Source organism: Tamandua tetradactyla, chromosome 3, assembly GCF_023851605.1.
Source record: "Tamandua tetradactyla isolate mTamTet1 chromosome 3, mTamTet1.pri, whole genome shotgun sequence".
In the NCBI taxonomy this organism is placed as follows: domain Eukaryota; kingdom Metazoa; phylum Chordata; class Mammalia; order Pilosa; family Myrmecophagidae; genus Tamandua; species Tamandua tetradactyla.
In genome coordinates, this window is record NC_135329.1 from 17,853,378 (window position 1) to 17,866,703 (window position 13,326).

Sequence of the window (13,326 nt, forward strand, 5' to 3'; positions counted from 1 at the left end):
GGTCCGAATTTTGACTATTTCAGTCATTTAGGGGCTATTCTGTCTAAGAAACTAAAACAATACCTGGAGGATTCTTTAAGTCCATGTTTTATTAGGTTGGCAAAAGTATTTGTTGAGAATAAATGACGGCCCTGAAATGAGAATTAAAGTTTGTTATTATATAGTTGCTTAAGCATAAAATCAATGATTAATACTGATCAGTAGATTCTGTTACCAGCTTACAGCTTTCAGTATAACTCTTAATCAGCATGACACAGAGGGCAGTTTTTCTCAGTCTGATTTGAATGTACTTCTTCCTCATTTGAAGGAGCTTCTTGGGTTTCTCACCTGCTCGTGCCCCCTCTTATTTATAGTAAGGTGTTCACCTCTGGCCCTAAGAGCCTCGTCTTGGTCTAGCTGTATATACTTGCTCAAAATACTCTGTCTCAACATTTCGTAAATTCCACTTTTGAACAAACGCACACTTTGTTATGTGCTGACACGCTTTGTGCCGTATACCAAAATGGTTCTTTTGTGAACCAGTCAATGAGCTTTTCAAACTGCAGGGTGGCAGTGTCCCCTGCAGTGCCTCCTGGCAGCCGTGGTGCAGGTCCAACAGTAGCACCTTCCCTGTCCCCACAGTCATTTGGTGTTTTTTAATACTTTGCTTTGACTTTTTTTTAATTGTGAAAAATAACGTATGTACAAAAAAAAAACCGATAAATTTTGAAGCATACTGCAACAATTGGTGTAGACCAGATTTCAGAGTCTGGTATCGGATACAATTCCACAGTTTTAGGTTTTTCCTTCTAGCTGCTCCAAGACACTGGAGACTAAAAAACGTATCAATGTAATGATTCAGCAGTCATACTCAGTTGTCAGATCCTGTCTTCTCTGTTATAACTCCTTCTCCTTTGATCTTTTTCCCAATCTTTAGGGATATTTAGACTGTTGGTACTATGGAATAGGGGGATGCAGCTGTTGATGTGCTTTGATTTTTTTTAAATAAAAGTAAAACACAAATGTAAGTGCAGATGTGCATTAGTCTTAGGAAAGTTGATACAATCGAGAGCACAGTTAATGGAATTTTTTAGGCAGGTTGAAAGCGGCACGTCTTTAACTTCACTTAGACATTCATTGGACCTAAGCCAGTCTATTGTGTTCAGTTATGCAGAAAAATAAACAAAAGTATGAAATGTTAGTACAACTATGGGATCAAAGGCTGCATTTAAAAGGGCAGGTGTGATCAGAGGTTTTATGATACAGTCTAATGTTCTGAGATGGCGCTCTCCTTATAAGATGTAAGATATAAGATGTTTAGCTCTCTCCGCTTGACTTTCAAATGTCTTTCCAGGGAACTTTCATCCTGAAACATACATAACATGTTTTCTCCCTTGGTTTCTTTTGGAAGGTTTTCCTCCTTCTCTGCCCAGTACTGAGTGCCTGCTCTGCAGAGGCAGATTGTCTGCCCCTCCCTGGTTTGCCCTGGCTGTGTCTCGATCTGCCTGATGCACTTGTGTGTGTGGTGATACAGGGAGAGCTCATTAGAAAGCCTCCCTTGGGGGTGGTACAACGGTGACTCAGTGGCAGAATTCTTGCCTGCCATGCCGGAGACCTGGGTTCGATTCCTGGAGCCTGCCCATGCCAAAAAAAAAAGCCTCTCCTGGGTGTTACTGTTTTTACTTTTTACTGCCCCCCCCCCCCCCACAAAAATAGGGTCATACCATAACTTGGAAGTACCTCATTGACATCCCTCTGAGTTAGGTCATGTAAACTTAACTAATTTTTAATTAGTTGCATCATATTTTACAATGTGGATCTACTCATTCCCTGATTGATGACTTTCTGTCTCTTCCTAGTTTGTATTCTACTGTAAGCTATGCACTAATCATCTTTATATGTGGTATGAAGCTTTTACTATTATAATCTAGATTTTCAGCAGTGGAAATAATGCATCAAACAATGGGTGTATTTTTAAATTTAATAGATACTGCCATTTTACTTTCCCAAAAATATATAACAGTTTTTGCTCTAGCAAAATAGAGAAGTGCCTTTTCTATCTCAACTGAAATTCTTGCCAGTTGAAGAGGTGGAAAAGGCACTTACTTCATTGTTGCTTTACTTTGCCTTTTTTTTTTAACTACTAATGAGCTTGAACAACTTTTCATAGAATTGTTTGCCATCCATCTGTAAATTACCTCTTCATATTTTTGCTCATTTTCCTACTGGGCTGTTTTTTTTTTCATTGATTTGTATTAAGAAATTCACTGCAGGTTTTTTCCCCCAGCCCTTTTGTTTGTCTTTTGTCTTTATTGTGTCTTTTGCCATAAACTCTTAAAACCTCTTTATGTTAGCTATACTCTTTTTTTCTTTATGCCATATGATTTTTCTCATTTGACACTACTCTTGTAGCTAGATTTATTCTGTGGTATTTTAGATTTTTTGTTGCTAATGTGAGTGGAATGTTTTCCTTTTCCATTTCAAGTGGATGTGGCTGACATAGAGAAAAGCAACCAATTTGTATATATTTATTTTGTTTCCAGACGCCGTGCTAAATTCTTTTTGGTTTTTAGCCTATTGGGTTTTCTAAGCATATAGTCATATCATCTCTAAATAAAGAGAATTTTCTCTCTTCTCAATACCATTCCTTTTTTTTTTTTTATTTTATAAAGTACAATTAGCTAGAATCTCTGTTAAAAATATGGAAAACTCTCTTGTTGCTGAATATCACGTCCTGCTGGGGCCTGATCTGCAGGTGGCCCCCCATTGCTCAGTGCAGGGCTCTCCTTGTTTAACATCATCCCATTTCCTCTGCACAGCAGAAGCTGTGAGTATCCAATACCTTCACAGCCAGTACTGTGCAGGCTAGATTCTGAGCTCTTTAATGTTGGCTATCAAGTCATGTCTCTGATATTCTACCCTTCACCCCTTCACAGAGCCTAGCAGAGAAATGGGGATGTCATAAGTACTTGTTGAATTGTCAATGTGAGTTACATTTTTTCCTATTCTCTCCTCCCACTGCTTCTCTGCTTCTCCCTTGAAGCTGGCTCCAAGTTTATTGGTCTCTTGATCATATGACCAAAGTACTCTGCCCAGAAGGCCCCTTCCTCTTGCCTAGACTGTAGAATTTAGATGTTGAATCTGTAGACCAGTGGTTCTCAGATGTCACCGGTATCAAAATCACGTGCTGGCTTGTTAAAACATAGATTGCGAGCCACCTCCAACGTTTCTGATTCAGTTAAGAGCATTTGCATTTCTGATATTTCCATTGCTGCAGCTCCAGGCCATCCAGTTGGAGAACCACTGCTTTAGACTGTAAGTGATGACCTCACGAATCAAGGCCAGGAATTCTTTGCAGAAACAAGCCAGATTCTTGAGGTAGTCGGAGTTGTGCTCTTACATCCAGGTCCCCTTCGCTTGTTTCACTTCGCAGCTGCCCCCTGAGGAGCATCTGCCCCAGACCCCTTCCCTCCACCATGAGTTTGTACACCAGAAGTCACGGGGCGCGTGTCAGAGATGGGGACACATCCCATTTCCTCTGGGATGATCTATCTCACCAGATAGGGATTCTTGAGATGAAAAGAATATCTTATGCTTAAATAAAAATTCACTCCCTCCTCTGCTCTTTCAGCCTCTGCACTGAGATACCTTCATGAAAACAGAATCATCCATCGGGACCTAAAGCCGGAAAACATCGTTCTGCAGCAAGGAGACCAAAGGGTGAGCGAGGCTCCTGGGATTGAGGAAGTCTTGAGGAGCTGCCCCAGGGAGGTTGCTTTGGTAGAGAAGGAACACGCCTTGTGTGTTTGTTTATATTCGCATTTCTTTGTGTGATGCTTTGATTCTCTGGGAATGATTTTGACTTGAAACAAAATTCAGTTAAAGGTTCTGCTTGCACATGGAAGCAAGTTTGAATGGATCACATTGTTAATTGCCCAAGTTGCAGGAATCTGATAAGGAAAATAATATTTGTCATCCTAACCTTCACCCCCAGCTTTTGGGACCAGCACTTCTTGGAAACAGACTTTTTGTTTTCCATTTGTTTGAGAGCCTCAACTTCTGATGCTAAAATGGAAACCAACTGTAAGTCAGTTGATTCTGGATATGGCTGAGAAGAGGCATTTTGAGCTGGCATCTGCCCATTAAGCCATGCCCAATCTGCCTTTTCCCCATACATCTTTGTGAACACATCTTCTGTGATCCTCTTCGGTGGCCCCTGTCTGGGTGTGGTGTTAACCTCTCCATGGGAATTGAAGCTGTGGTCTTTCATCATTCTGTTCCACTGGAGGTGATAAGTAAGGGCTCAGCTGAGCGGAATGTAATAACTCAACTCCTCCCTCCTGATACAGCTTCCATCAGCACAGTATACCTCATCCTTGACTGTCACAGCACTTTGTTCCATTTCATACTCATTCTTTCCAGTTGTTCTAAGATTTGGGAACTAAAGGTATTTACTGTGAAGAAACTGTCCTGGTCTTTCTGGTTTTAAAGACCAGGTTTGCCAATCTTGAAAGCTGGGCTATTTGTTTTGGCCTTCCACTGATGATTGGTGGCAGGACGACGAGGAAGCATATCCTTACCGTATTCTAACAGTGTGTGTTTCTTTTTGCCCCATCTGTCACAGTTGAGGGCCTTCTTATATGTATTTGGTAGGTCTTAGGAACTTAAGACCTAATACCACTTGGAAATTCAGAACTATCCTCCTTTCTAACAGCACAAATCAGAATCCTTATAGAAGGACAACTGTGTTTGCAGAATCCTCTGATGTTATCCCCCCTCCCTTTTTTTCAGTTAATACACAAAATTATTGACCTAGGATATGCCAAGGAGCTGGATCAGGGCAGTCTTTGTACTTCCTTTGTGGGGACCCTGCAATACCTGGTAAGAAATGGGATTTACATGTTTGCTTATCCGTTTCAGTCCTTGCCTTCTGGGATCTGTCTTCCAGCTCTTTGGATGTTTCCTAAATTCAGAGAAATTGTGACATAATGGCAGACCCATAATCCATTTAAATCAGCAATGTTTTTGTGCCAAAAGAGGCCATATGGAAGTATATGGTCATCTTTTCTGATATCAGAAGGGCTTTGCTAGTGTGCACTTAAGACAAATCCTGTCTCCTCTCTGTGCTTTAGTATTTTATCTAAAAGTAAGGGGTTTAGGCTGGGTTCATGCTGATCCGTAGAGGCTGCAGTTTTCATGAGGTGCCTCAGGGCCATTGAGGAGGAGATTGTTTCTGAGCTTCCCAGCCTTTCTTTACATTATTTGACCTGAACATTGGAGTTCTGCATGAATCGCTTTCATTCACGAAATGCTGATTGAGTGTAGTCTGGGTGCCAGGCACTGTGCTAGGCGCCCTCAGTACAGTGGAAAAGAGACACACATATCCTTGGACTTGTAGAGCTTAGGGTTTACCAGGGAAGAGGGCACTGCCCAATAATTGCTTAAATTACTAAGACTTTAACAGGTGATAAGGACTACAAAGGAAAAGTGAAGGGTGCTATTAAAAATATGTATTCGAAGGACTTAACTTAATCTCGGACCGAAAAGGTGAGTAGGTGAGAAGAGGCTGGAGAGGTGGGGAGAGGTGATGGGGGCAGAGGAAATTCCAGCAAAGGGGAAGAACATTGGATGACCAGAAAGGACAGCTAGAACTAGAGGATAAGGAAGAGAGTATCTTGAGTGGAGGCTGGAGAGAGAGAGGTAGGGGACAGATTATTTGGGGCCTTTTTGGCTGTATTAAAGATTTTAGACGTTATTAATTTTGTTTTTTTTTGGCATGGGCTGGCTCTGGGAAGTGAACCCGGGTGTCTGGCATGGCAGGTGGGAACTCTGCCGCTGGGCCACTCTTGCACTGCCCTAGACTTTATTTTAAGACCTCTGGAGAGAAAGCATTTTAAGTTGAAGAGGAATCAAGTTTACTTTCAAAAAAAAAAAACACTCTTGATAGGATGTAGAGAGTGAATTGCACTGAATGGGGTAATGGCAAGGAATTCCGAGGACCGTGGGAGGCTGGAGCAGTGAGGATATAAAGAATGATTAGATTTAAGAAATGCTTAGGGGAAAGACTCAGACAGGCCTAGTCAAATTGCATGCAGAGAATGACAACCAGTTATTGCCTTGAATAACCAGTTAACTCCTCAAGTAAAACAGTCTGCCTTTTTTTTTTAAAAAAAAAAATAGGGGTAGATGAGCTTAATTAAATATCCTACTTAGTTCTTAAGTAAAAAAAAGTAAAAGGGATTAATTGAAGTCTTTCTGAGTGCTTTTTTATCTCTTACCTGAATCACCAACTAGGGTATCACCTGCTCTATGGAATAGAGGTTTTAAAGAGGGGTGATGCATGGCAGGCTGTGATTCAGGCACCCTTATCCATATAATGTGGAATTAATATAGGTCTTGCTGAGTATCCTTCGAGATCCTCATTGGCATAGCAGCAGCTAGGTAACGGGGACCCTATGATCCTTTCTAGAATGTCACCTCTGTCCACTTACGAGAGGAGCCCTTCCTTCTGTGGCCACTTCCAGCCCCATGTGTGCTCTGTAGCCTTTCTCATTCACCCCAACTCTCCTTTCCTTCAGCAGCAGTTTATACATTTTCTTCTTTCCTGCCTGATTTTAAATATTCCTTCCTACCATTATACCACATGTTACTTGGTCTGGGAAACTTGAGCAGGTGCCTCTAGTGTTTAATGTGTGTATTACGCATTTGGTGTATGCAGCCTGGTATCTTTTTCCTTTGTTGTACATAGCCTATTTCCCCATCTCCACACAGTGCCTACAACTGTACTCTGACCGCTTTTCTCACGTGCTTGAAATGCTGCAACCTCATTGTTAGAGAGGAGAAGTGAAAGCACAGGGAAGGTGTATTCTGGGCTCTAGTCCACATAAAAATGACCCCTAGGGCCTCTGGAAATAGCCCTTCCGTCAACATTTAATGGAAGTGAACAAGATGCAGAACAGTCTTAGATACATGCTCAGGGTGACCACCTCCTCACGCGTGAGTGGACATACCATTAGCCACCCCATCCCGTGGAGCCAAAAGAGTGTGGGGACATGTTCAGTCACTAAGAGTCCACCCTCCGGACCCCAGAAGGACACGTTTCCCCCCCCACAAAATACATCGGTTCCATCATGATACCCAAAAGGCTTAAGCTGTTTTAGAACAATGCTGCATCCAGAGTCTTAGCAAAATCATTTATGTGAGTGGTCCATGTTGGGGCAAAATTCCTCTCCCAGACGAACCTGTGCAATCTAGAAGAGAAGTAATCTGCTTTAGGTCTACAGTGGTGGGGCAGGCGTAGGATAAACTCTCCCATTGCAGGTGGGCTGGCTGCCCTCCTGCCGTGGCTCCTCGGAAGAGGGAGGGCTCAGGGGTTCCCCCATGTGCTGCTGCAGGCCCCGGAGCTGCTGGAGCAGCAGAAGTACACGGTGACTGTGGACTACTGGAGCTTCGGCACCTTGGCTTTTGAGTGCATCACGGGCTTCCGGCCCTTCCTGCCCAACTGGCAGCCAGTGCAGTGGTGAGTGCGGACCCGGGGCCTGGGGGCCGGGAGGGCGGCCTGGGCCAAGCAGCGCTGCCCGCTTTCTGTTGGGTTCCTTTCTCTGCCCCTGTCCCATCTTACTGGGCACTCCCGGGTGTGTCTGGGAGACCTGTAGCCTGTCTCCCCCAGAGGAAAGCCAGTGACCCAGCATGGGGTCACTCTGAGCTCCAGAAACCTAGAAAAATACAGTAATTAATTGCTAATATGGATTCTGACAGCCTTAACGTGTCACTTTAAAGCAGTTCTTGTAGATAACAGGATATATTTGCAGACTGTCATTTAAATGCCTGGATTTGTTCTGAAAATGCTGCATATGGATAAACAGAAATAAAGGATATGTACACACGACAATTTATGTGACAGTTTCTTGATGATAAACTTCACCATACCTGAATATAAATTTTCATTTCAAAAGCATAAGAATGTACTTCAAAATGTGAACCTAATAAATTAACAATGAAAAGCCAATGAATACAATTAAGGGGTTCAGAATTACTCTATAAGCTATTTAAATTTAAATTAATTAAAAGAATAAAATAAAAAAAACAAAAACAAAAACAAAAACACTCTCTCTGAAACTTCCTTCCCAACTGCCTGAAGCAGAATGAACTGTCCCTTCCTTGTTTGAAGGAACTTGTTTTCCAGTTTGCATGTCTCTTTTGTAGCATCTACTGTACTTATTTGTCTCTATATTCGGTATCTCTAGGGCCTACTGGGGTCTACAAGGCAGAGTGTGCCCTCTCTAGATGTTTCTAGGATTTCCAATGCTGCTGCCCTGATTCAGAGAATAATTTCCCCTCTAATAAATTTATTTTCTTAAAAAAAATTATATTCCTTAACTTTTGTTGTTGATTACAAAAATAATGCATTGTGTATTATATGCTTATATATATATATGTTAATCACAGAAATGCATAACTTAGAAATTAGCAGTTCCCCCTATCAGTTAGGTTTTATTCAAAGTTGTTCCTTGAGAGGTTGCACATTTATTTTCAGTGATGCTACTGTCGCTCAAAAGGTTTTTTTTTATTTTAAGTTTTTGTTTTTTTGAGCAGTAATAAGTTCATTTACATAGTTCAAGTTTCAAAAAATATATATAGTGAAAAGTCGTCAACTCATACTGGTTTCCCAGCCACCCAGTTTCCGTCCCCACAGGCCACTGATTGTCTTGGTTTGGGTTGTGCTTTCATGAGTGTTTAATAAATACACAAACAACTATGTTTGTTTATGTCTTTCCTCTTTGGGACACGGGTGACGCCAGTTGAGCCCCGTTCCAGGTTCGTTGGTCTCGACACTAAAAGAATTTAGAGATGAGAGGAGCCAGTAGGAGTAAATAGTAAAGTTTATTAAAGAGAAGAAGAGATAATACATGCTAAGGAAGTTAATGCACTGAAAGGAGTGGGTTAGCTTGTTTTATAGGAAAGTTTTACTGCTGTCAGGTTTCCATGGTGACCGTTGAACACCAGAGGCTCATGTGGTTTGCATTAACTAGGTGCTTAGAAGGGAGAGATAACAGTTGATGCTGTGGCCAGCCCCTTACATATCCAAAATTTGTGTTTGGGCAGATGTTTAACAATCTTACAACCCCAGGCTTTTTGTTATTAACTATGAGTCCACTTTAGGCCCATGATTTTACAAGCTTTTATGGATTGGGGAAGTTTTGATGGTTTTAGGAGTTTTCGGGGTTTTAGGGAAAATTTTTGTTCCAGGAAGTTTGCAGCTAAAGTTTGAAGAGTGCATCAGTTCCTTTGGCACTAAATAAGAAGCAGGGGACTTGCAGTTGTCTGTTAACTCTTTCAGAGCTAGATAGTAAACCAGGAATTTACAGTTTATCCTGCTTTAGTAGCATAATATGTACACTGCCCTGCATATGCTCTTAAAGCATTTTTACACTCTTTGAGGATTTCCTTCAGAGCCAATTCATCAGCAACACAAAAAATAGTTATCTTAAGCAATTAAAAAATTATATGTACGGAAAAATTTGATATTCCAGTTATTATGGAAGTTGAAACTTTGACAAAGTGTATAGTAAAATCTCTTTTTTTATTTGCATGGCAGGCACTGGGAAGTGAACCCAGGTCTCTGGCATGGCAGGTGAGAACTCTGCCTGCTGAGCCACCATGGCCCATAAAATCTGTTTTATATGACATTCTTTCCACCTGACTATCACTTAACTAATTCCATACACTTTTATGATACTATAGTTGAAGTTTTTAATGAACTTTTGAATTATTGCAGAGATACTAATTTATAACATATTTTTAGGAATAGAAAACAAAACAAAACTTGTCTTGAGCCTTAAAAGGACTGTACCATTTGATCATCCTCTCATTTTTCCCAGATTAACTTCGTTCTGTTTCTGTATTTTGGAAAACAATAGAAAAACTAGCAGCCACCATAATCCTACCGTCTGGGAACAACCACTGTGAACATTCTGTGTATGTCTCCAGTCTCTGCAGTATGGTCATTTTATACTTTTAAAACAACAACAACAACAAAAATAGGTGACCGCACATAATAGAACCTGCTTTTCACACAGCAAAATTGAAAGCACTTTTCTACATCATTGTGATTTTCCACATTATTTTTAATGGCTCACTACACTAAAACTACACTAAATAAACTGTAGTTTATTTAGCCTGTCCCTTGGAAGCATAGATGAAAGCATAGATGGTTTATTTACAATTTTTAATTCTTAAAATACCACCAGGAATAACATCCCTTCCACATCCACAGTTATATCCATAGGATAAATTTCTAGAAGTGGATTTGATAGATCAAATTTTTAAAAGTTTTTTGACAAAAGGTTGTGTCGATATTTGCTTCCTTCAAGAACAAAGCTGCCCCTTTCACCAAACCACTGATAGTATGGGTTGTTGTCATTTTACTAAATGCCTTTCGGAATTAGTAAAAACATCTCACTTTCTCAAAGGACAGATATTTCCCTCTTGAGAATATTTATTCATAAGAATGAAGTGCAGCCTTTGAAATCAATTCCAGAAGAGTAGTTTTGTGTAATGGCCGTCTGCTGTCCAGCAGTCAGCATCTGTATGCCAAGTCATTGGTAATGCAGAGTGTGCCCTCCTCTGGTGACTGTTTTTTTGCATGGCCAGGCACAGGGAACCAAACTCTGGTCTCTGGCACGGCAGGCGAGAACTCTTGCCACTGCGCCACCATTGCCCGCCCAGGTGACTTATTTTAAACTAAGCCATGCTCCTTTAGCTGTATAGGTTCTATCTAGAATGCTGAAAAATTAGCTCATTAACCTATCTTGTAATGTAGCCGTATTTTACATCTTACAGTGTATAATGTATATAATCAATCATTTCTTACAATGTAACCACCATAAAAACAGCTTAAGAATCTTTACGTCTGTAGTGCTTTTAATTAATCAAGGGATTATTGCATTGTTTCAGTTCAAATACTGAACTGGAAAAACAAGTATGTTAGAAAATATATCCTTAGTGGTTCGGTATCTCCCCAGTAAAGTTTGCTCTCCATAGAATCAGCTTCCTAGAACTTTCCACATCAGTGCTGCAAGGTCAATTGACCACTGTCCAATGAATCCTGAAACCCAGTAAGGACCTCTTTTGTAGATTCGTTTGTGGGAAGTGCCATTCTCATCTGCTTTTTGGTACCTTAAGCAACTTATTTTTCTTTCGCTGTCTCATCTCAGATAGCAGGTAAGTAGTAATTTCAGGAAAAATGCAATTTGGGCTTTATAATCCTATTTTAAAGCTGCTTTGAAATATATTTCAAGATCAGCCTAAGTGATAAGCATTTTATGTAATGTATCTTTTTATTTTTATGATTTCCCATTGACAGACTAAGTGTTTTTTTTTTTTCTTTTAGAGGATCATTCAACTTTATTTATATAACTAACAGAGGCTTAGAGCATTTGACTTAGAGTAATCACAGTTTCAGCCAGAGCTGTAAACCACTGGCCATTCCCATTCACTAGCTCTTCTAGATTTCTTATGTGCCCCAGATAGAGCATTTACCCTTTGGTCCTTAAGAATTGTTTGGAGCTAAAGCAATTTTTATTTGAATTTCTTGGTTGTCTTTGGAAAGGTGAATGTATTTGGGCATTCAGGCTTCAGATTTGTGTCCATCTATACATACATATGTGGTGCCTATTTATTTATTCTAATTTTTTTTAAACATAACATACAAACAAGAACATTCTTACCATATGATCATTCCTTTCTTGGTATTTAATTAGTAACTCACAGTATCATCACATAGTTGTATATTCATGACCATGATCATTTCTTAGAACATTTGCATCAATTCAGAACAAGAAATAAAAAGAAAATAACTCATATATACCATACCCCTTACCCCTCCCTCTCATCTACCCAATATATTTTAGCCTTTGTTGCCCCTATTTTTTTTCTATACCCCTTATCACTCCCTTTCATTGATCACTAGCATTTCAATCTACTAAATTTATTTTCACATTTGTTCCCCCTATTATTTATTTTTAATCCGTATGTTTTACTCATCTGTCCATACTATAGATAAAAGGAGCCTCAGACACACAGTTTTCACAATCACACAGTCACATTGCGAAAGCTGTATCATTATACAATCATCTTCAAGAAACATGGCTACTGGAACACAGCTCTACATTTTCAGGCAGTTCCCTCCAGCCTCTCCAATATACCTTAACTAAAATGGTGATATCTATATATTATGCATAAGAATAACCTCCAAGATAACCTCTGGGCTCTGAAATCTCTCAGCCATTGACACTTTATTTTGTTTCATTTCTCTCTTCTTCCTTTTGGTCAAGAAGGTTTTCTCAATCCCTTGATGTTGAGTCCCAGCTCATTCTGGGATTTCTGTTCCATGTTGCTGGGGAAGGTTTACACCCCTGGGAGTCATGTCCCATGTAGAAAGGGGGAGGGCAGCGAGTTTGCTTGTCATATTGACTGAGAGATAGAGAGGCCACGTCTGAGCAACAGAAGAGGTTCTCTTGGGGATGACTCTCAGGCCTAATTTTAAGTAGGCTTAACCTATTCTTTGTGGGTATAAGTTTCATATGAACAAACCCCAAGATTGAAGGCTTGGCCTATTGCTTTGGTTGTCCCCACTGCTTGTGAGAATATCAAGAATTCTCCACTTGGAGAAGTTGAATTTTCCCCCTTCCTCATCATTCTCCCAAGGGGACTTTGTAAATACTTTTTTTATTCACTGTTCACATCACTCTGGGATTTATTGGGGCATCACTGGGGACAAACCTACAAAATCTCATGCCAAGTTTCCATGTATTTGTGGTGTTCAATTAAACTGTCTACATAAGTTTTTTACTTTAGTCTTACACATAAGTTGAAGTTTTAAAATATGAGTTACCATCTATTTTCAGCATGTGGTGCCTATGTAAATGAGATATGCATGTGGTAATCTTGGTTTGGAAGTCCTCCTTTTATCCTCTATCAAAACATGAGCATTTCCATTAGATAAGTTGGAAGGTAGCGAAAATGGAAATGAAAATCCAGGGATGAGATAAAGAGCCAGCAGTACAATCTGTAGGATTCTGGGCACGAGATGACTATACCAAAAACTGTTCTTCAAAGACTCATTCTTATAGTATTCACCATTCTTAAGCTCTCAAAGAAACGTCCTACCAGAATGAAAATGAGCTGACTGTTATTCCTAAAGATTATCCATCTGGGGGCACAGGTTTCCTATAGCATTATCAAGTGATGTGTTACAAATGTAAACGGGCTCTTCACCACTGAGTGCTTTAAGGGATGTAATTAATGGAATTCCCACCAATGCAGGAAGGTGGTCACTGTCACCAT

At 40.2% G+C, this 13,326-nt stretch overlaps 1 protein-coding gene across 4 annotated transcripts in view; it reads left to right on the forward strand.

The window, feature by feature from the left end:
- Positions 1–13,326, forward strand: part of IKBKB (inhibitor of nuclear factor kappa B kinase subunit beta) — a 67,504-nt gene that overhangs the window by 32,077 nt on the left and 22,101 nt on the right. For all 4 annotated transcript variants that reach the window (XM_077152604.1, XM_077152601.1, XM_077152602.1 and 1 more), the window contains 3 exons: positions 3,611–3,699; positions 4,771–4,860; positions 7,374–7,498. In XM_077152604.1, the coding sequence (XP_077008719.1) occupies positions 3,611–3,699; positions 4,771–4,860; positions 7,374–7,498 (304 nt within the window). The remainder of the gene's footprint in view (positions 1–3,610; positions 3,700–4,770; positions 4,861–7,373; positions 7,499–13,326) is intronic.